The following is a 23,270-nucleotide window of genomic DNA, read 5'->3' on the forward strand; positions in this document are numbered from 1 at the left end:
GGCTGCACGTACTGGACCCCCACTGCCTTATGAGAATGTGACCCTTTCCTATTTTCCAGACTTTACCCAACTGGTTCAGAGACAGCGGCAGAGTTTCCTTTCAGTTAAGAAAAGCTTGAGGGATAAGGGACTAAAATATGCAATGATGTTCCCGGCTCGGCTCCGAGTTGAATTTAACGGAAAGACCTGTTTTTTTTTTAATCCTGAGGTGGCGGCAGACTGGTTAGACAGTGTGATTGCTTCTGAGAGGGAGGGCCAGGACAGGGGCGAGACGGGGGGTCCAGAATAATGTACGATTGATGTATTGAGCCTTAATAGTAACTGTTTGGGATCGGATGGAAGGGGGATGTAGATACTTCTTTGTTGATTTATTATGCTCACATAAGCGCTGGAATATATTGATCCGAAAGTGGGGTGGATGTGATGGTGCGAGGGGCGGAGAGGGGTGGCGGGCGAGTACAGGCCCTCCCACTGTTTTCTACCTCTATTTAGTTGTAGATTAGCATTTGGTTATTTGGGGCGACAGGCACACTGCTAGTTGGGGATGCGCGTAAGCGAAATGCAGGGGTGCAGGGTGGCGGGTGGGCAGGGAGGAGAGCTGAAGAGTTTTTTGAAGTATTGTATGTTGCATTATTGTTTTTTGTTCAAGGCATCGAATTATACTGTAGCATTTTTGTGATGCAACGATCGGAGGATTGTCACTTCCTTTTGATGTATGATGATGGGGGTAGGGAACTGAGGGTATTGAGCTGGAATGTGAATGGGTTGGGGGATAAAATTAAACGAAGTGTGATTTTGCAATATCTAAAACGTTGCGCGCCTGATGGGGTCTTGCTCCAGGAAACGCACTTAGTGGGTAATTCCTGTAAGGCGATGCATAGAATGGGGTACAGGTTGGTGGCTCATGCTGGATTCACGTCAGGCTCCAGGGGGGCTGGCATCCTAATTAGGAAGGCACTCCCGTTGGTTGTTGACTCTATTTTTGAGGATGACAGAGGCAGATATGTTGTGGTGGCGGGTCGCTGGGAAGGGCAGGTCCTTGCCCTATTGTCGGTGTATGTTCCCCCGGGTATGCAGGCCGCTACCTTCGTTGACTTGGGAAAGGTTCTGGTTGATCTGCCGAGAGGATTATTGATATTGGGGGGAGATTTTAATGCAGTGGTTTCCGGGGTCCTGGATAGGCATCCCCAGCGTGACATGGGCGCGCTCAGAGATGGTTGCCCGACTTTTTTGATGCTATGGGTTTGGTGGATTGTTGGCGACTGCTCCATCCGGACCAGAGGCAATACACATTTCATTCTGGGGTCCACGGTAGTCTTTCCCGCTTGGATTGTTGTTTAGTGCCCGCGGCCCCTGCATCTTATGTTGCTGGGGCGGCTAATCTCGCTAGAGGCATCTCTGATCATTCCCCACTCTGGTTTCGGTTTTGTGTTGCGTCGGGATCGGCGGGCAGGGTCGCCCCTATTAATCCCTGGTATATACGTAGCCCCAGACTACGTAGAGATCTTGTTAGGGCTCTAGAGCATTATTTCCAGGATAATACGGGATCGGTGTCCTCTTCTGTTTCGCTTTGGGAAGCTTTTAAGACCGTTGTCAGGGTCAGGCGCTGTCGTTGATAGCCGGCACGAAAAAAGAGAGGGATAAAGATGTTGTTGAAGCAGAGGCAGAGATAGGTCGCTTGGAGGTGGACCTGGAGCAGGAGGTAACACGCGCCAGGCGACATGTCCTGACTCTTAAACACATCGACTATAGACCTCTTGTCACCGATAATGCCAGGGCCTTTAGTAGGGAGCAGCAGGGCCGTTTGTATAACCTCGGAGATAAGGCATGGAAACTCATTGCTTGGCTGGATAAAAAGGATAGGGCGGACCGGGTAGTCCCAGAGCTTGTGACAACTGGGGGGGCTTGGCTTACAGACCCCCAGGATATTGTAGATAGCTTTGCGGCATATTTCTAAACAGTGTATACCTCTCAGATCGACCGGAGGAGGACTCCCACTCGTTGCTTTGTGATATCCAGCTCCCGTGTTTGTCGGTTGAGGACCGGGAGTTTATGGATAGTGCCCTTACAACCGATGAAATAGCTTTAGCAATAGGATCCTTGAATTCGGGTAAGGCACTGGGTCCCAACGGGCTCCCAATCGAGTTGTATAAGCTTAGGCCAGATAAGCTGGCTCCTCACCTTAAAGCTATGTTTGTGGAGGCCTGTGAGAAGGGGATACTGCCTTATGATCAGAGAGTGGCCTCGGTGGTGGTCATCCATAAAGAAGGGAAACCAAAAACTAGCTGTGCCTCTTATAGGCCTATTTCGTTACTTAATGCGGAACCCAAAATACTTGCCAAACTTTTCTTTAATAGGCTGATTAAAGTGATTAGTGGACTGATACATCCGGATCAGTCGGGCTTTATTCCTCATAGAAATACGGCTCTAAATGTGCGGAGGTTGCATGGAGTGATAGCTAGGGCCCATACCCTACAGGAACGGGCCATTATAGCCTCGCTGGACGCAACAATGGCCTTTGATACTGTAGAATGGCCGTATCTGTGGGCAGCACTGACTAAATTCGGATTTGAGCCTGGTTTTATTCGTTGGGTATGTTTGTTATATACGGAACCGCTTGCCCAGGTAGTGGTCAACAATCGGGTCTCTGCGTCTTTTCGTCTTGGTCGTGGCACTAGACAGGGTTGTCCCCTCTCCCCTCTTCTTTTTTCTCTGGCCCTGGAACCCTTGGCAGCCTGGATTCGCTGGGAACCCTCCATCTGTGGTATTCGGTGGTCCACGGAGTGGGAGGACCGAATCTCGTTATATGCGGATGACATTTTACTCTATTTGACCTCTCCCAGGAAGTCCCTTATTGATGTGTGTTATGTGCTGGCCTCCTTTGGTAGAAATTCCGGATTATCCATAAACTGGGGGAAATCTCTTTTGTTCGTGCTTAAGGGAGAGGCCCCGGTTCCTCCGTGGAATTGTCCGATACAGATTAATACGGGAGGTTTTAAGTATCTGGGAATCTTCATTTCATTGGATCCGGCGACTCTGTATGCGAGGAACCTTCTTCCCCATCTGCAGAGACTTAGGAGTGACTCGGCGAGTTAGAGGATACTTCCCCTCTCGCTGCTGGGTCGCGCATTTCTTTTTAAGATGATGTCCCTGCCTCGTTTTCTTTATGCCCTCCAAAATACCCTGGATATGGTGCCGGCCAGTTATTTCCGTGAGGTGGAGGGGTTGCAGCGTAGCTTATTGCTTTAACTAAATTAACGCTCCCATGGTATAATGGGGGTGTGGCCCTCCCCGATATCAAATGGTATTATTGGGCTTCCTAGCTGGCATGCTATAAACCTGGGTACATATGGATCTGTGTCCGATCCCGGATACATGATGGATAGATTGCTCCTCCCGGGAGGTAGTTATAATAGGGCATTGTATTCCAATCCGGCGAGGCTGAATTTGACAGGGCCGACTCAGCACGCAGTGCGGGTCTGGCACGATGCCACAAGCTCATTGGGATGGAGAAACCGGTTAACGTTAGCTACCCCACTGTTTGATTCAGAGAGATTGGATAAATTATGGAATACAAAAGGTTTTGATAAGTGGGATTTGATAGGGATCTCCACTATTGGTCATATTTGGAATAAGGGGAAGCTCAAAACATTTGAAAAACTGCAGGGCGAATTTGAGTTGAGTAGAACCGAATATTCCCGCTATGCACAGGTCCGACACACATTGAAGACGGTTCTGCCTTCTGAGGTAGACTTACCAGTGGCTTCACCCCTCGAGGATAGGGTTTTGTCTGAGAAAACTATTTCCCTGATATACAAGAAATTAATTAATCATAGGGCGGATCTTCTTACAGATCTGAGGGATAAATGGACGCGAGATGGCTTAGAGCTTGACGATGAGGACTGGCAGTTGGGTGTATCCTCGCCTAAGGAGGTTGCTATCCCAGCGCGATTGAGGCTCGTGCAGTTGAAGATATTACACAGGGTCTATGTCACGGGGCCCCGCCTTGTCCTGATGAGGTTGTCTGAGGCAGGTTTGTGTAGACGGGGTTGTTGTCTCGTGGGTACGTTCCTCCATATCCTTTGGGAATATCGGTGTATTGCAGAGTACTGGGGTAGGATCCACGACACAATGCATGAGGTTTTGGGGGTAGCATTGATGCCGGAGGCAAGGAGATGCCTCCTTAATGTCTGGGAGCCCACTGATCTCAACTCGGCACAGACAAAATGGTCCACACTGGGCTTTATGATAGCGAAGAGAAATATAGCTCAGCTTTGGGGATCTGAGCGTGTTCCAGCCCTTGAGGGATGAAAAGAGGACCTGGATTGGTGTATGTTTCGTGAAAAAACTGTTTATTTAGCGAGAGGCCGACCTCGAAAGTGGGCGTCGTTGTGGGGGTCTTGGAACTAATACAGGGGGGATATCTGTGAGCCACCTAGAGATTCTGTGTCTGATATTTCCCCATCCCCGTAAATCTTTTGATTTGTATGTATCATGTTCCCTATTCACCCCCCTCCCCTGATAAGATGTAATATGCTATGGGAAAGTGTTTCCTTTGTATTGTGCTTTTATTTGTGATGCCTTGCGTTAATAAAAAGAAATATAAAAAAAAGATTACTACATGTCATGTATCTACATAGAGCTGTGGATATATATATAAATAAATATATATATATATATATATATATATATATATATATATATATATATATATATATATATATATTTCCACCTTTCCACTATCCTTGTGGAGACCGGGACTCTTTCGGCGTCGGTGCGATCCAGGGCACAAGGTCGCCCTGCCAAATCAACTCTACCTCGCACTTACTCGTACGTGATACACTCCTTGCAATAAATACCGCCAGTCAAAGATGTAGCTCGGAAGACTTTATTTTACATCAAGCCAAACTGCAAAAACCCAACGCGTTTCGGCGATACACTCGCCTTGGTCACGGGTAATCGTATGTTTGTCTAACCGACATTCAATAAAGATAAACAAAGTGCTAAAAAAAACATAATGTGTTTCCTGTGCATAAACATCAAAACAGGACTAAAATATATGTCGGACATCTTTGCATGGTGAAATACGGGACGCCTAAGTGTTTACTAACAGTCTAAAGGTCATTTTCTTTAAGCGAACCCATTCTTTATATCTTCACAATTTTCATATGTTTCATAATCTTTTCAAGTCAATAACGGTGAATTATTATCATTGTTATTAAACAATGATAAATATAATAAATATAAGTAAACATTTAATATCATGTCTAAATATATGATTATGGTCATAATCAGATATATACTCCTGAAATTATAATTATTCACAACTCCCAAGTGGGCAATTATTTCATATTGATCCACAATTTCCAAAGTAAAGTTGGCAAATTATAACTCTAATACAGACAACCCCAGTGGGTGTTTCTCGTGAATATTATTCTTAAATATCACTAGTGAATATTCGTAACCTTTCCCAAGTGGGTAAATCTCTACAATTATATTGTCTCTGAGTAGCCATAGTGGACAAAATTGTATAATTTCCAGGAGTATCACAGGGCTCCATAGAATCCTGGCACGTTTTTTCTTCTTGTATCATCACATAGAAAAAGATGAAACGTATGCTAGTTTGACAGTATTCAGCAATCTCATGATCACAGTAATTTCATCAATACATATTCACTGTATACACTATATATAACTCCCCAAGGAACCAGTTCATCTCTTCTTCTGAGTTTAACCCCCCTGGAATTCTGTTATTGAGCTCCAAGATCAGTTTAGACTCCATTTGTCGTAACTTACGGATTCTGTCTCCACCCCTGATGATGAAATTACTGTGATCATGAGATTGCTGAATACTGTCAAACTAGCATATATGGGATCATTATGCAGTTAGATTCTTGTGATATGTGACTCTTTGCTTCCTTCGCTCTTTTGCTTCCTATAATTTTAATCATTTTTAAATTTATTGCTTAAACATTAACAACACAGGATCAGCCACCAATATACGTTTCATCTTTTTCTAGGTGATGATACAAGAAGAAAAAACGTTTCTATGGAGCCCTGTGATACTCCTGGAAATTATACAATTTTGTCCACTATGGCTACTCAGAGACAATATAATTTTAGAGATTTACCCACTTGGGAAAGGTTACGAATATTCACTAGTGATATTTAAGAATAATATTCACAAGAAACACCCACTGGGGTTGTCTGTATTAGAGTTATAATTTGCCGACTTTACTTTGGAAACTGTGGATCAATATGAAATAATTGCCCACTTGGGACTTGTGAATAAGTATAATTTCAGGAGTATATATCTGAATATGACCATAATCATATATTTAGACATGATATTAAATGTTTACTTATATTTATTATATTTATCATTGTTTAATAACAATGATAATAATTCACCGTTATTGACTTGAAAAGATTATGAAACATATGAAAATTGTGAATATATAAAGTATGGGTTCGCTTAAAGAAAACGACCTTTAGACTGTAGGGTAAACACTTAGGCGTCCCGTATTTCACCATGCAAAGATGGCCGACATATATTTAGTCCTGTTTTGATGTTTATGCACAGGAAACACATTATGTTTTTTTTTAGCACTTTGTTTATCTTTATTGAATGTCGGTTAGACAAACATACGATTACCCGTGACCAAGGCGAGTGTATCGCCGAAACGCGTTGGGTTTTTGCAGTTTGGCTTGATGTAAAATTAAGTCTTCCGAGCTACATCTTTGACTGGCGGTATTTATTGCAAGGAGTGCATCACGTACGAGTAAGTGCGAGGTGGAGTTGATATAATATATATATATTCATCCCAGCCTTGGTTCACGGTCGTCAGGTTGCGGCGCTCGTTGTGGGTGCGGAAGTCCGTGGTTGAACCAAACCGCTAATATATTTCACCACAATTCTCCACGCGGAAGAATAAAGGACTCGCACTCCTGTGGGCTTTTGCAATTTTTCTTTATGTTTCGGTCTTAACATAAGACCTTGTTCACGATCATGTATCGTGAACAAGGTCTTATGTTAAGATTGAAAGGCGTAGGTCCATTTCCTTTACCCTAACAATGAATTTGGAAAATAAATAAAAATTGCAAAAGTGCGAGCCGTTTATTCTTCCTCGTGGAGAATTGTGGCAGAAAAAAAATATATATATAGATATGTATGTATATATATGGGGGTTTGTGCAGTATATATAAAAATGTAATAAGTATAATTTGTTTATATGTGAATGTATGTGTATATTTATCGCTGTATACTATATTTATGTATCTATATATATGGTTCAGTTGAAGGCAACAGCCGAAATGCATCGACCGTCCTGTTTGTTTTGCACAAGGTGTAAATTAAATAAATTACCTAGAAAAGGAAAAAGCGTTGTCGACTCCCTCTGTGCTGTGGAAACTCTGGTGGGGATCTTGCCAAGTTGTTCTTGAATATATATATATATATATATATATATATATATATATATATATATATACATATATATATATATATATATATATATATCACTCCCAGCATTCCCTCTTAACTTCCACTCCAGGTGAAAAGAGAGAGACGAGCCACAAGGTTCTGGCAGGAAAGTATTTTATATATATATGCGCTCCAATTCTTTGTATTTCAAAAAGAATTACCGCAAATAATCCACAAATTTTAAAAAATCACTTTTTTTGATCTTCTACCTTTTTATCTCTAACCTTGGGTTCCAGAACAGCGTAGTTGCACTGCAACATGCTTCAATGCCTCGGGAGGGCTAGTAAGCACTATCTAAATACTATTTACAATTACAATATTGATGCAGAGACCTAGGATGTCTTGTAGTGATGAGATGAAGTATGGCACAATGGTGCTTCGTGCCAAGTAATTCTAGACAAGTTACTCGTTTTTCATATTATGTTTTACTGGTTGTTCAAACTGCTGGAAACAGCCCAACAAGAAGAAGAAATTAGAAGACATATATTTAACGTTTACCACTGTTGCAAATGGAGAGACAAATAGACGAATAGTTGCACATTAGAGAGTTTATGGAATTGGCATATCATATTTTCGCCAAAAAGTGCACTTTGACTCACACGCAAATCATCAATATCTAGCTACAGAAAATCAGTTAATGGCTAGTCAACTACAGGCATCAAAGAGAAACAGGTAATTAACATGCCAATGTAACATTTGTAAAACAAATGCTTCTCTTGTGGAACTCTACCCCTGTCAACAAGAAATGGGAAATGGCATACAACACATTAGCTATTAAACAACTCACTGTAACCTAAGGACCTATCAGCAACTCTCAAAACATATTAATAGGTGACACACACCCGCATTCATTTTAAGTGTGATCTGAAGAAATCACTGCAGTTCCCATCCACTAAGATGTATTTGTATCTTTTGTTTCTCTGAATACCACAAGGATTCAGGCTTTGTGGACCTCAAAATATCAACATATTCATTGCGAATTTTTATAATGGAATGCATGTTCAGTGACACGAAATCATTGTTGACATTTCAATGTCATACTCATGAATGGTATTTTGGTATTGGAGCTATAATTGCATTCCATGACAGGAGAATGACTGCAAACCGAATGTCCACCCAAATATGCACTTTGACAATTAATGCATTTATCAACAAAAAACATCTTCATTAGCCAGGAGGATTCCAGGAACTAAAAATGTTAATTTCATTAGAAATTCATGCTGGCTTTTCAGCAATCAACCCACAATAGACAATCAACAATGTCACCATAAAGTCCTCCTTGCCATATACAAAGCAAACGTAACCTGTGCCAGGATTACTCTATTTTACACATACAGTACTATAATTCTGAGTTTTCACTTTGGACGTCTGTGTCTGACTTCTACTCTGTTTCTGGGAACAGAGGGTATTAGAAGTTACCTGGCCCTGCTTTGGCCTTATGTCCCAGAGAAACTGGTTTTGTGCTTGGGGACCGAGATAAGAGAGAGATTGTTTTAAGATCTCTGAAGGTCAAATTAGTCACGAGCTAGCCGTTGTAGTGACTTGTGGGACTGGATTTGTTTTTTCTTTCAGGTGTGTTTGAAGTACTTTCTGCCCTCTCTGCTTTGAAAGACTGATAAGCCAAATTTAGGATGACCTATGTGCTTTGGATCTTCCTGTTTCCAGGACATTTCTGTGAACACCTAAACCTATAAAGCATACCCTTAATTCTGGGCTACGGAATACGAAAGCAAGGAGAATCTGCTCTCTGGAACGTTGGTACTCACACAATATTGTTTATGTATAGAGGGTATGGACGTACCTGTGAGAGATGTCCAACTTCAAGGTAGAAACAGATGATGAAGGCATTCCATCCGACCCACAGCACCAGCCACACAGCGTACTGTGGGGAAACACAACAGGCACATGAGAAAGCAGAACTAAAATGTGGCAGAAAGTAGAGGCTGCAATATTAATAACGCAATAAAACCCACCTTCTCCATCTAGCATCTTATCTACAAAGAAGTATAAAAAAGAAAATAACAAGCAACAGGCCTTCTCCATTTGTGCACCAAAGATATGGAGCAACATTCCCATAGCCAGCATGAAATACCAACAATTTATGAAACAGCTGGAGATACAACTCATTTAACAAAGACTACATCACAACGATGTAACAGTACCCCTCCACTCTGACAGCCTGGTTTCCGCTTTCAATCATTCATTGACTCTCCATTGCTTTTAGGTTTAAAGTATTTTATTGCATCATTAAAAACAATACAAACAAAGGAATACAGTCGTCTCGAAAGAGGTAGTGCAAAGTTTCCGCCACAGGAGCGCAACCAGCGCGAAAGGTGCTGCAATTATAACGTCCCTCAGAGCATGGTGCCAGGTGCGTATATGGTGACGACAATTTCAAGAACCAACACCCCCTTGCTCAACTCCCCCCCTCCCATCCTACCCCCTGGATCCCCTTCCTCCCTCCCCCCGTACTGTGCTAAAGTCGCCCTCCCTTACCACCTCTGCAATGTGCCCACCCCTCCCGCCCGACAATCCTCCCGGGCATATTAGGTGGATGGGGTCGCCAGGGATGTTAGCCGTAGCAGCCGGAGATATCGGGGACAGGTAATTTCTTTGAATTCTGATTGCAGTAAGGTATGGAATGGCAGCCACAGCTCTTCAAACTTATCCACCTCCCCCGCCACCATGAGGGATAGCGTCTCCATTCCCAGGACATGCCACAACCTATGTAACCAACCAATAGTGGTGGGGAGCGTGGTGGTGCGCCAGTAGATGAGTATGTTCTGGATCGCCGAGCCCAAGGCGATCGCTATCTGTCTACCCTTTCTAGACCTCAGAGGATACATCAGGCCGTTGGGCAAGCCCAGCAGGACATAGGCGGGGAAGCGAGGCAGTTCAATGTCAAAGCACAGGTCTATCTCGTCCAAGACCTCCTTCCAATAGGGACTCAATAGAGGGCAATCTCATAGAACATGTGTAAGCGTGCCGATCTGTCCACAATCTCGCCAACAGGTGTTCACAATGTTATGATTCATTTCATGCAATCTCTCCGGCGTGTAGTACCAGTAGGTGGATATCTTAGTGAACGTTTCGGTGAGTCCGGCATGGTACGCGGAGTGCCGTGCCCGGTAGGAAATGTGGTCCCAATCCGCGTGGCTCAGAGCACTTCCCAGCTCCCGTTCCCAGCGCTCCCGCCCGGGATTGTAGATGTGGAAAGGGGAGGGGGGGGGCTGCAGGAGCTTATATAGATCTGAGATGAGTTTGGAGTCCGAGGAGCGCGTCGCCAGCCACTTCTCGTAAGGCGTGAGCTTCCGGTCAGCTTAGTCACGCACCTGCGGCTGAAGCGCCCAGTGACGCACCTGCATATACCGCATCCGTTCGGTCTCAGGCAGGTGGTATTCCCGCCTGAGATCCTGGAATGATATGGCGCCATCCGGGCCGTACATGTGAAACAGCGCACTGCATCTAGCCGTCCGCCAGTGCGCGAAGGCTCCGCGTTCCATCCCAGGATGGAAGTCCGGGTTCTCGACCAGCGGCGTAAACGGTGACGGGAAGGTAGTGAGCTCATGCTTAGTATTCACGGCGTCCCAGACTCGCAGCGGGACTCGCGTGATAAAAGACGCGTAGAGGTTGGGGGGACGGTGAGCTCTGCGCAGGAAGGGCACCTCCTGCAGAGTCCTGCCCGCCACTGCCTGGTCCTGGAATAGCCAGTGCTTATCAGATTCCCACCTGCTCCACTCCACCAAATACCGTAGTTGCGTCGCCTGAAAGTATTTGTGCAGATCCGGTATGCCAAGTCCCCCGGACTCAGGTGCCAGCGTGGACAAGGCTCTCTTGAGTCTGGGTTTGCGGCCCTGACAGACGAAGCGTGCGATATCCGCCTGAGCCTGCCTAATCCACCACTTCGGGGGTTGAAGTGGTAGGGCCCGAAATAAATATAGTACCTGTGGTAAGGGAGTCATCTTCACCGCGGCTATTCTGCCCAGCAACGACAGTGTTCCCTTGTTCTAGCGGGTCAATTCCTCCTTAATTTTTCTGCCTAAGGCTGCGTAATTGGCTGTCACCATGGCAGGTAAAGAGGGCGCCAGTAGTATGCCCAGGTAGGGCACCAGGTCTTTAGACCAGCGCATGGGGAAGAGGCCCTGCAACTCGAGTCTCGTGGCCGTGGTCAGCGAGATGTCAAGGGCCGCCGATTTCCCCATATTCATCTTGAAACCCGCCACTGCAGCGAAGGTTTCCAACTCGGCGACGCAAGCAGGGAGCGCCTTTCTCGGATCTTCAAGTGTCAGAATCACGTCATCCGCGTAGAGGCTAACGGTGTGGATATACCTCCCCATCCGAACGCCCGACGCATCCGGATTCTGGCGAATCCTCTGGGCAAATGGCTCCATATAAAGAGCGAAGAGTAGCGGTGACAACGGGCACCCTTGTCTGGTGCCCCGCTCTATCGCACATTTTCGGGAGCTGCAACCATTCACCCGCACCACTGCGGACGGAAATCTATAGCAGTTGAATACCAGGGCGCGAAATTTCTCCCCCATGCCCATTTTGCATAGTACCCTCTCCAGGTAGGGCCAGTGTACCCGGTCGAACGCCTTCTCCGCATCAATCGAAAGAAGCATTCGCTCCTCAGGAATTCGGAAGGCCTTTTCCAGGATATGGACCACTCTCTTGGTGTTGTCTACTGTTTGTCTACCGGGGATGAACCCCGCCTGGTCCGGATCCACCAGCCCCGGCAGGTGAGGTGCCAGGCGCGCCGCTAGGATCCCGGTGTACAGCTTGAGGTCCACGTTCAAAAGTGAGATCGGCCGGTAGGAGCCGCACTTAGTCCGGTCTTTTCCCGGCTTGGGGATAACCGACACCGTCGCTTGGAGTAGGTCCGGCGGGATAGCCCCCGGCTCAGAGAACGAGTTGAAAAGGTGCGTCAGCAGCGGCGCCAATTCTGGGCAGAACATTTTATAGAAAAGTGGGGTGTATCCATCGGGTCCTGGGGCCTTCCCATGTTTGAGTCGGGAAATAGCCGTGATCACCTCCTCGATCCGAATGCCCCGTTCCAAGTGCTCTGCCTGTTCCGGGGCAAGGGAGGGGAGATCGACCGAATCCAGATAGTCAGCCTCGGCTTGCGCCGAGGAGGGCGCGCCCGCATATAAGTCGGCGTAGTATCGACGGAAACCGTCCGCAATCTGGCCATCCTCTGTGGCCGTCACCCCGTCGGAAACCGATAGCTCCTTCACCCGATGTTTTTGGTGCGCTATACGAAGCTTATTTGCCAGGAGCCGGCCGCACCTATCGCCGCCAGTGTAATACGCATGTTTCAGGCGCAACGCCGCGTATTCCGCCCTATCCATGTCTAGTGCAGACAGGAGTTTTCGGACAGCTTTAAGTTGCCTCCAGACTCTGGGGGCCCCGGTTCTCTGATGCACCTGTTCCAGCTCCCTCACCTTGCACGTAAGTTCGTCCCTCTTTTGCTGCCGTTCTCTATTCTCCGCTGAGGAAACGGCGATAAACTCGCCGCGGAGTACCGCCTTCAAGGCGGCCCACTGTGTCGCTCGAGTGGTGTCACCATTATCATTGTGCCGCTGATATTCGCTAATCGAGTCCCGCATATGTTTCACTACGGATTGCTTATGTAGTAGGGTGTCCCTGAGGCGCCAGACCCCTCACGAGGGAGACACTGGCGGTAGCCGGAAAGTGCCCGCTACCGGGGCGTGATCCGACAGTGAAAGAACCCCCATATCAGAGGCCGTGGCTAGTTCGTAGACCGGTCCCGTCACCAGGAGATGGTCTAATCTCGCGTAGGTCTTGTGTGCGTGTGAATAGTAGGAGTAGGCTCGGGCAGTAGGGTGGAGGCGTCGCTACAGATCATGCAAGTCGAGATCTCCCATGTGGGATTTGCTCAGTTGCGAGATCTCCCCTGTTTGCGGGCGTCGCTGCGCCGATCTATCTAAGGACGAGTCAAAGACCATATTCAGGTCCCCACCAATAATTATGTGCCTATCTGGGGTGGCCGCGACGTCCTCCAGGGCCGAGTGCAGGAACCGCTCTTGGTGGTCATTGGGACTATATATCGAGCCAATAGTAAACACCAGACCTCCCGTCTTGACCATGTAAGCTAGGAGCCTCCCTTTCTGTTCTGTCACTTTATGCAAAACCTCCCCCTTAAACTTTCTAGACACCAAGATTGCAACCCCCGCTGTTTTGGTAGCTCCGGAGGAGAAGAACTGTGCCGGGAATTTCGGTGACCGCAGCCTGTGGCAGTCTTTGGCCAGGAAGTGAGTCTCCTGCAAGAGACAAATGTCTGCCTGAGCGTTTTCAAGTAGGGACAGCACTGCCTTCCGCTTGACCGGGTTGTTCAGCCCTTTCACATTAAGGGTAACAATCTTAAGGGCCATCACCGATAAGGGTAAGGGCAATGCTTAATGAGCCGGTCGCGGCCCTGGAGGGGCGGCGCCAGTGTCAACAATGTGAAAAAGTGGTGTGAGGTTAAAGCAAATGCAACAACAGTACAGTACAGTCCCCGAATCCCTCCCTCCCTCTCCCTTAGAACTACCCTCCAACAGCCCAACTCCACTCCTCCCCCTACCCTTTCTTGCGACCTTCTGAACCCAAAACCCCCCCAACCATCCCCCTCTCCCTCCCCCCTCACAGCCAACCGTTCAAAGAACACCATTGTCCCAGTCTGGTCCATAACGGACAAGTCTGTGGAAAGTTATTTAAGTGGACGTCCAGCCACATCACACGCCCTCCCGCCGCCTCCCATCCCCGGAACCCTCGCACCTGCAATGATGATGAGGCCAAGACGATCTCCCCCCGGAGTATGCTCAGGCCGTCAAGGCCATATCACCAGACGACGTGTCCCTGGTCACCTCACGTATTGCACTGTCCATTTCCGCCCGGACAGTGGGTGAGTCGGGTCGCGAAGGCGAAGGTGGGGATCGCCGCCTCTGGAGCGTCTGCCAGCCATTACTGGTGCTGCGTCGACGGCGAGGCGTGGGAGCGTCTTCATCTGTCGCGGTGATTCCCAGCACTCCGCAAGTGTCCTGGAGGGACCGGAGCTGGTGCAGAGTCCCGTTCCAATGAAAAATGAGCCGAAAGGGGTGGCCCCAGGAGTACTGCGTGTCGTGTTCTCGCAGGAAATCCGTGGCTATTTTGAATGCCTTGCGTTTCTGCAGTGTGATCGCCGACAAGTCCTGAAACAGGGCCCCCTGATGACCCCGGAAACGCAGGGATTGCTGTCGCCGTGCCTCGCGGAGAATCCGTTCCTTCAAGGGGAAGTCCGGTAGGAAGGCCAGAATATCCGGGGTGGCGCCGAGGCCCGTCACGGCAGGCCCACTCTGTGCGCCCTATCAATTCTAACAGGGAAGTCTCCAGGTTCGCCCAGTATTTCACGAAACAGGTCCCTCAGGTAGGCGGCTATGTCGTCTCCTTCTTCTTTAGATGGGATTCCCCGGACCCGAATGTTATTGCGTCTGGACCTGTTCTCGAGATCCTCAGCGTGGGCCTGGAGGTCGATCTGCTGATCTCTGAGCCGCAAGACCTCCTGCTGCAAGTGCGCAATCTCCTCATCCCGGGAGTGGCCGGCATCCTCCACAGTGGACACTCTTTCTCCAAGGGAGTCGACCTCTCTCCTCACCTCACGGACTTCCCCGGCCACCTCCTGCTTCAGCGTTTGGAAGTCCTCCCTGAGGGAGCTGAACAGCGACTCCAGGAAAGACCTGGTTACCGGAGGTTCCCCCCCCTCCGCGCCTCGAGAGCTGTTCGAAGGGCTCGGGGCAGGCTGACCCCTATCCTGTCTCGGGGCGCCCCTGCCTAGCATTTCCGGCAAGGTGCGGTCTCCTTTCTTACCCCCTCTGTTGCCTGACATCGTGGAAGTGGGGAGGCCCGGCAGGAGGGATGGCACCCGCAAAGGTCTGCGTGATGTGGCAGTGCCAGAGGTCGAGATGTCCTGCAAAGTCCAGGCACAACGGCACTCCCACGGGTATCGCCGCCCAGTCCCACTCCAACCTGCGGGCCCTCAGGACAGCGAGAGTGCTGACGCAAGGGGGGCAATAGTGGTCCGCTTCCAGTAGAAGGTCGCCTCAACTGCGTCGTGGAACAGGAGTAGAGTTCTTGTGGCGTCGGCGGCAGAGCAATCCACTCCTTCTCCGCGGGCGAACCACAGCGTGTTCGGGGCACTGACCGCTCCTCCAGGCTGATACTCGGGCAGCGCCACTCCCGCTGGAATCGGGGTCGCCCCCCACAGTGCGAGAGTGAGAGGTGCCACGGGCCGGTCCCCCTCTCGGTCTCTGCCGGCCACGTCGATCACCGCGCCTTGTAGTGCGGAATTCAGGGGCGCCCCACGTCCCTGACGGGGTCACCAGGGGAATTCCCGCCTCGATAGCTGGGCAGCGGCTCCGTAGGGGGAGGGCGAGCAAGCAAAGGCCTACATCCGGTCGAGGCCGCGGGCCCGCGTGGTGACTCTGCGCCGCAGGCCTAGTGGAGAAGACCACTCGGGAGCCGGGCCAAGGCGGAGGTCGACCGCCGTGCCTCTGTTCGTCGAGGTACCTACAGGCGTTCCCTGGCACACTCGTCCTCGCCTTCCAAGTGGGGCTTCTTGAAGGGGGCCGGGGGATGGCGTGTAGACACAGGCCTTCTGGGCTGCCTGATCCCCGGTCTGGCGTAGCGGCCCTTCGCCGGCTCCTCCCCCGCCTAACTCCGGCCGGAGCGCCGCTCGGTCCGCTCAATGCCTCCGCCTCTGGACCTCACAAGTGGCTCGTGCTGGGCTCGCTTCCTTCCCTCAGGTCCCCACTGTGTCGCCGATGCTGTTCTCGGTCGCTCCGGCAGGTAGCGGCCTCAGGCCCTCCGGGTCTCCGCCGGCTCCCTAGCCGGTCCTCGCCCCGGGGTCCTTCCGGCGCTGCGCCGCTGGGTCTGCAGGGCTATGTGAGGCTTCGGGCAGTGCCGCTGTGTGCTAGATTACGCTAGGCGTCGGATACCGCTCGATCCGGGGGAGATCAGCGATACAGAACAGTGCAGGGGCCCCGGGATCACGGGAGCTCACAGAGAGAGCGTCCTCTCAGCCCGCCATCTTGGCCACGCCCTCTCCATTGCTTTTAACCCAGTACACTGCTCCAGTGTCATTTAGATACGTTCTCCCTGTACAAATAGCGCATAAATACCTGTAAACAACTCGGAAGAGCCTCACTGCTGTCAACTGGAAAAGAATGGTTATATTAATAAACATGAAGAATTTCTCGCAGATTAGCACAACTGGATAGCCACCATAGTCATCATTTAACCTGAGGAATTTGATACAGTGTGTGTCTGACTCTGAGAAGCAGCAGAATGATTTCTTGATCCTACTTTTTTGTAGCAGAAACATATCAGACATTAGGATCTGATTATAAGTTGGATTGAGTACTGTCCTTGGATGGGATATCGCACCCCGATCATAAGGTGTTCCTGTATACAGATTTAGCGGGTACTGAAACACCACATCCATTTCTAGCCACTATATAGTGCTTTTCCCCACAATAATTCCACCATGTCCAGTGTGCAGAAATTTTGGGTTGGGTGAAAAATGCTAGGTTTCTGAAGTACATCATCAAGTTTGGAAGGTATCTGATGCTCATCTGAGAAGGACAGCAGGGGTGCAGCTTGAGGAGACATTAGACGAGGGCAGTCAGTCATGTGGGGGATAAGTGAAACAATCTACCCAATGAAGTGTGAAATAACATTGATTTGGGCATTACTAGAGATGTTAATGACATGCATGAGGCTAATCAGGCTAGCGGTAAGATACCCTTGTTGTCATTGATGCTAGAATCACAGGAAATGATCTTACAACATACGAATGTGGCGAGCAAATGAGCCTGAAGAGAAACAAAAGAAACCATTGTTATTGAAGTCAAGCAAGTCAAGCAAAGAGTGACATAACGCACAGCTCCATGGTATGACAGATCCCACAGTAGTTTTTCATTTTGTCGGAATGAGAAGGTTGCACTTTCATAAGATGACAGCGCATAAAGGTGGCTCGGGAAAATTGATTTGGCTTTAATGAGATTCTGTGTTATGGATTACAAGTGCCCCCATTTTATTAGCTGTAAAGTACTGCACTTTGCAGAGACTGGAATCAATCCAGCGCTGGGCTCCAAGGAACGCTTACACTCATATCACCGAGAAAGCTTTGCACCGTCGAGAGAAGAGCACCGTGGTACTTGTCCCTGAGAACAAGACTCTGGTAAGCAAAACTGAGGCTATGCAGAAGGATCAGAGTTAAGACATCCCAAAGGATGAAGGGAGGTATGATGTAGTGAAAGATCAGGGTCAACTGCATCCCAAAATTAGAGAAGTGCATTATCTCAATGGGAGTGAGAGTTATGGGTACAATTAAACTGGAGGGATGCAGAATCCCACGATTGGGCAAGGTTAAAGATCCATAAAACTAAATGGGTTGAAGACCTCAGTTAGAAGCTAAATGCTCTAAAAAATAGGAAGGTGCATAAACCCTGAAGAGAGCGGAGTTTGATGGTGAAAAGAGGCAAGATGCTCAGGATGATGCCTTTTGATCACCGGATATAGTCTGTAGAAAATGAAAAGGCTTTTAGGTTTAAAAATCAATACAAGTTGACAATCTCTGTAAATTAACCGCCCCCTGACACCTAAGTGAGAAACAGAAACAGTGCTTTTCTGTCAAGGTATCTTTGCTTTGGAATAGACTGTTGCTATCTGTTCATAATTCCAGCATTTTGTTTCCTTCAGAAAAATAGTACCAAGACTTTTCTTTGCTTACCTGCCTAATAAACTTAATCCTCCCTCCAAGTCAATCGTCAGTAATAGGAATCCATTACAATGCATGCGTACAACGCATTGGTCACAATCTATGTGCCAAGATGCTGAAGTAGTAATTTGATTTTACATTTCCTTTAGTATTTCAGTATTGCAGCTCTCTCTCTTTGAGTAGTTGCTAATTGAAAAATATGTATTTCAAAACTTCACCTGTGGACTATTTAAAGAAAGAAGCGGACAAGTAGCAAATTGCAACTTCAAAAATGTTTTTTAAAAATCAAATAAAAAATGTAAGTGGGGGGAGCAACTGAGGTGCCGAGGACGAGGAGTCAATACCGCTGAGATGCAATGAGCAATGAGGTGCAGGGTAGCAACCAAAAACTTTTGGTTTTGAGATAAAACTGAAAACAAAATCTAAATGTGAGGAATGGAGGAAGGAACTGAAAAGCTTGGAGATGGGGAAGCAACACACAGAGGGATGGGTGGGTGCGTGAGGTTGGAAGCAGCACCTGGGACGAGAGCATGAAAACACATGCCCTCCTACGGAGTGCTGGGGAAAAAAATAAGAAAAAAATAACACTGAATGGAAGTAGTTTAAGGATACAACTCATCCAGTCAGACTGGTGTAAAGAAGGTATGTTTGGGTGAAGGGACAAACAAGGATAAAAAGCATAAGCATAAAAACGAAAGATATTGAATAAGATGTAAAATCAAATGACATTGAGAAGACGAATGGACAGGGAAAGGTCTGATCCAAAGCCCAGTATAAGATTTGCTATTGTACATAATAGTTTTTTTGAGACCTAAAAAATGTGAGATAATTAATTAGCCCTTAAAGTGTGGTGAAGAGAAATCCTGAGAAAAAAAAATCAGAGGTGGACAACTCTGAGGAAAAGACAAGTTTTGAGAGATATTGAGACAAGAGAGAGTTACAGCCATGGGTAACCAGTTGCTCTATATGTGTATAATCAAGTAATCAATCAACAATGAAGGGGTCCATGGGAGTGGGAGAGATAAGAAGAGCCCAGAGAAAAGGGAATGTATTGAGAGATTTTGAGAAAATGCAGTGCATTATTAAATCCCAAAAGAGGGTCATAAAGAGTCATAAATGTGGGAACTTACTAGAGTGCTGGATACAGAAATCATTTGTCAAGAACTGAAGTCTATGAAGGGTTCTCAAGTTTCCTTTTTGATTCCTAAAGGAAAGGGAAACTCTTGCTAGTACCCACGTTTTTATCCTGCACTCATTAGTACACTTGAAATGAGTCAAGTGTCTCCTTAAGCGGTCCCAGTTATGAGGAAAAAGCATCAAAGAGCAAAGAACCTCCTTATCAGTCTAGTAGCTCAAGACTGAGCATTTATGAAGAAGATTACCAAGGCACCAATCTCTCCCTGACCTCAAATAAGGGAAAAGAGCAGAGCAAGCACTTCCAGAAGAAACTCGTTAGGCGTATGGGTGCCAGTACTGTCTGAGGGCAGTGCTTCTGCACAAAATGTGTAAATTCGAAGATGTTTGATCTGTTTCTTATGAAACTGCTCTAAGACCAAGTTATCCTCAGATACATTTTAGAGACACACTACATAAAGCCAGCCTGGAAGACGGTGTTCTAGCTCCCAAATGGATGTGATATTATAGCGCAATTGGCCACACACAGGGCTTACTGGTCGAAAGGCCTATGACGCCTGCTGAGCCTGAACACCCACTATGTGGATGACAGAAATGCGCAATCGACATCGGCAAAGCTGAAATCTCAATGAACCTTCACGCGGCATAAACAGCAATGCAGTGCAATGTGAGTATAGGGTCCAGACTGCGAGGCTCACTGAACCTGAAACCAAGTCTCTGGGCAGAACCAAACTACAATATTTTAAGGAAAAGTCTGGAAATTGAACAGGTCCAATTTCAAATAAAATGTCTCTCCCATAGGAAGAGATTAACAATATCAGATCAGGAACACGCCACATAGATTAGACCTTAACTCCACTTTTCTGTATTTTACCACATGCTTGGAAGAAATCAGATACACGTAGAACTCTAAAACAAAAAGTTTTAATTAATTAATTAATCAGTAAAACATATAGAATATGGCCGTTCTACTTTTCATTTATAGGGCCAGTGAAGGGAAGCATACTGCAAATATGAAACAGTGGAAAGGGAGCTTCATGGGTAAAAACGAGGTACACGCTAAGGCTATAATTAATGAAGTCGATATAGCATAGGTGGACCGTCAAAAAAGGCAGTACATGATTGGTCAAAAACTCAGTGAATCGGAGGAAAAGTCAACTGCTAAACAAAGGTTGGAGGTGAAATTACGTCTACATGGGAAAAATAATCAAGAGGGTGGCTGGGCATCTTGTGTCACAAAGGCTAATGAGAGTGCCAACTGTATCATGTCCATATGGAATCTATATGTATTGCTGCTGGTAAACAAAGACAGAAATTTAAGTGAGGTCTTCTATAGCTTCTATAGTTGACTCTGTGGATTAGAAAAAACAGCGAGGGATTAAAAAACCCAAGGCGGATATTTCTGCCTTGTGTTTCCGAGCTATGTTGTCCGCAGCCCATGCATTAACTTGGAAATGCAAAGATACAAAAAAGAAACTCGGAGGTCCCTTTTGCGCCGGCGCAGTGTAGACAACGGGATCATGATATGGCTCCATGTTGCCCAATTCCGAAGTCAATAGATCTAGTTCCTTTCAATCTAATAAACAAGAGCTTTTGTTTCACACACCATAGTTCTGATTTTAAGTGTAGTGTAATCCTTCTGTAGGTGCAAAATGGGAGTTTGTGCCTGAAAAGGGATACTAAGTTGAGCGCAAATCAAGCTTGCAGTATGACTTGAAGCATCATTTTCACAAGGACAAACCCGGTGCAAGTCTGTTAGACAGACAGTACCAACTTGCGGATTCTGTACCTCGGTACTGAGGAAAATTTGCATAATTTTCATATTCGGAGTTCCGAAATTCAGAACGGCTCACATTCCGCAATAATATTTAATTGGTGAATAATTTGTGCCCCAGAATGGGCTATGCATTGAATGAGGCCCAAACCGCCTCTAGGTACTTCACCTGCACTTCAGGATTTTTTTAGGTAGGGGAGATCCTCAGAATAATGTGAACATTCAAAACAATTAGATTGAACAAACGTGTATTGAAAAAAATCAACTAAAATATGTTTGGTGGGGTATGTAATAAATGTAAAAAAATATTAAACAATGTAAAATATAGTTATTTAATATTGAATGGTGTTCTTGATCGTTCCTTCAAGTCTTAATTGAGCTGTAATATACCCAGAAGAATGGAGACCTGATGGAAGAAACCCCTCGGTGAGAAGTGCACAGCATCACCGATCCATCTCTCCTAGGTTCTAAGGATTGAGCAGCTTGTTAAGTGTTATATCAGGAAAAGGAAACTGGCGACCCAGAATTAATACCATAACAGAACTGTGTGTGCAAATATTGTGTGCATTTGTTTTGGAAAAGGATTAAAGTAGCACATGGCAGTCTCAAACTCTTCCTGACCTGGTCACTGTGCCTGGAGAAAAGTGTTACTGAAGGACTATTTTCTTTAAAAGTAGCCGGAATATTTCACATCAGTCGATTTTTATAAACAAAAACAGTTTATGTTCACAGTAGTTTTGGGCCTAACACAGTTTTAGTAACAATGTACCACTCTGCAGTCTTCATCAACGGTGATTGGCCTGGCATTGCAGGGTAGTGTTTTGGTGTCCAGGTGTACCATGCAACATGTTCTATTGTACCTCTAAAAATAGTTGAAAGTTTACATGCTGACCTTTCAGTCCAGTGGCCTATAGTTCTTGAGAAGGCTTCCTATGTCAGTATGCTTTTAGTGTTTATGCAAGAACAGGTGTAGGGGTAAGGAAGACCATGTCTTTTTCTGGCACACTTATGGAGTTCTCCCTGACCTTGCAGCCAGACCCTCCCTGAAACAGGCTCTAACCTGAAATACAAACTGTGTTTGCAATCGTTACTTTGGAAACTAATTAATGCAGATTACTTGACTGCTGTTGTAATTTATTACTCTGCTGCTTATCTAAGAAACCTAATATTTGCACACCAATGCGTGCAACTGCTCAGCCTTTCTATAGGAAATTGTTATGCTCCTTATAGGTACCTCAATATAGGCTCAGGTAGTCACCTAACCTTTCACCTATATTCTCCCCTACCATTACACTACATAACGGTTCTTGGGACTGACCTTTTTCCTAGCTATGGTACTGCGTACAGGATGTGGGGTTTTCCCTGAAAACTAGCCTCATTCATTATGCATGAGGATTCATGGAAACTCAGCAGGACTACCACCTCCTGCTTAATAACTATGTATAAGGGTCATTCCTTCCATCATCCTAAATCCGACATGACACAGCAAGGTAGAACCCCTGAGGGTACCACTCTGGGTATATTAACACCATATATTGCTGAGGTAGTGAGAAGAGAAAAGGACTTCCATGCCGACACACTAACGCGAGACGCTGAGGTTCCTGTACGGAGACACTCCAGCTCACAGTGGTCTGATATCCCTTGCGGGGTGTCCATCTCGAGACCAAGACAGGGCACCACAGTGTCTCACTTCAGGTAATGGGTTTGACTTTATGCTAGAGGGATTCTTGTATTTACACTCACTTACATGCTAGGTACAATGCCAGTGACCCTGACGTTTGTATGGGCTGAGCGAGGAATGTGTGCACTGGGCCACTTTAACTACTGTAGCACATTTTATAATAAGTTACTGGCCGACAGGGTAAGCAGAAGTCTGTCTTCCTAACAGGCTGGCACATCCGAACATCTGGTAGGGCCTGTCGTTGTCATGCCTGGCATGTACCATTCTCTGGCGCCTATTTACTTCTCACAGAAATTTTTTGACATAACCAGTACATCGCGAATTATGGAGTAGAAAACAAAAGAGATTTTGCATTATCTACACTTCGAGGATATTAGGACAGGCTGTAGATCTCACCAACAATTCTCAACACCCTGGGATGCTGCTGCTTGTTCAGAGAGAT

The 23,270-nt window shown here is 46.7% G+C and overlaps 1 protein-coding gene across 1 annotated transcript in view; it reads right to left on the reverse strand.

Moving 5' to 3' along the window:
- NKAIN1 (sodium/potassium transporting ATPase interacting 1) overlaps positions 1–23,270 on the reverse strand; it is a 486,347-nt gene that overhangs the window by 138,534 nt on the left and 324,543 nt on the right. Inside the window, exon 3 of the mRNA XM_078681897.1 lies at positions 9,285–9,365. Coding sequence (XP_078538023.1) covers positions 9,285–9,365 — 81 coding nt within the window. The remainder of the gene's footprint in view (positions 1–9,284; positions 9,366–23,270) is intronic.

This window comes from Lissotriton helveticus, chromosome 3_1 (assembly GCF_964261635.1).
Source record: "Lissotriton helveticus chromosome 3_1, aLisHel1.1, whole genome shotgun sequence".
Taxonomy (NCBI): Eukaryota; Metazoa; Chordata; class Amphibia; order Caudata; family Salamandridae; genus Lissotriton; species Lissotriton helveticus.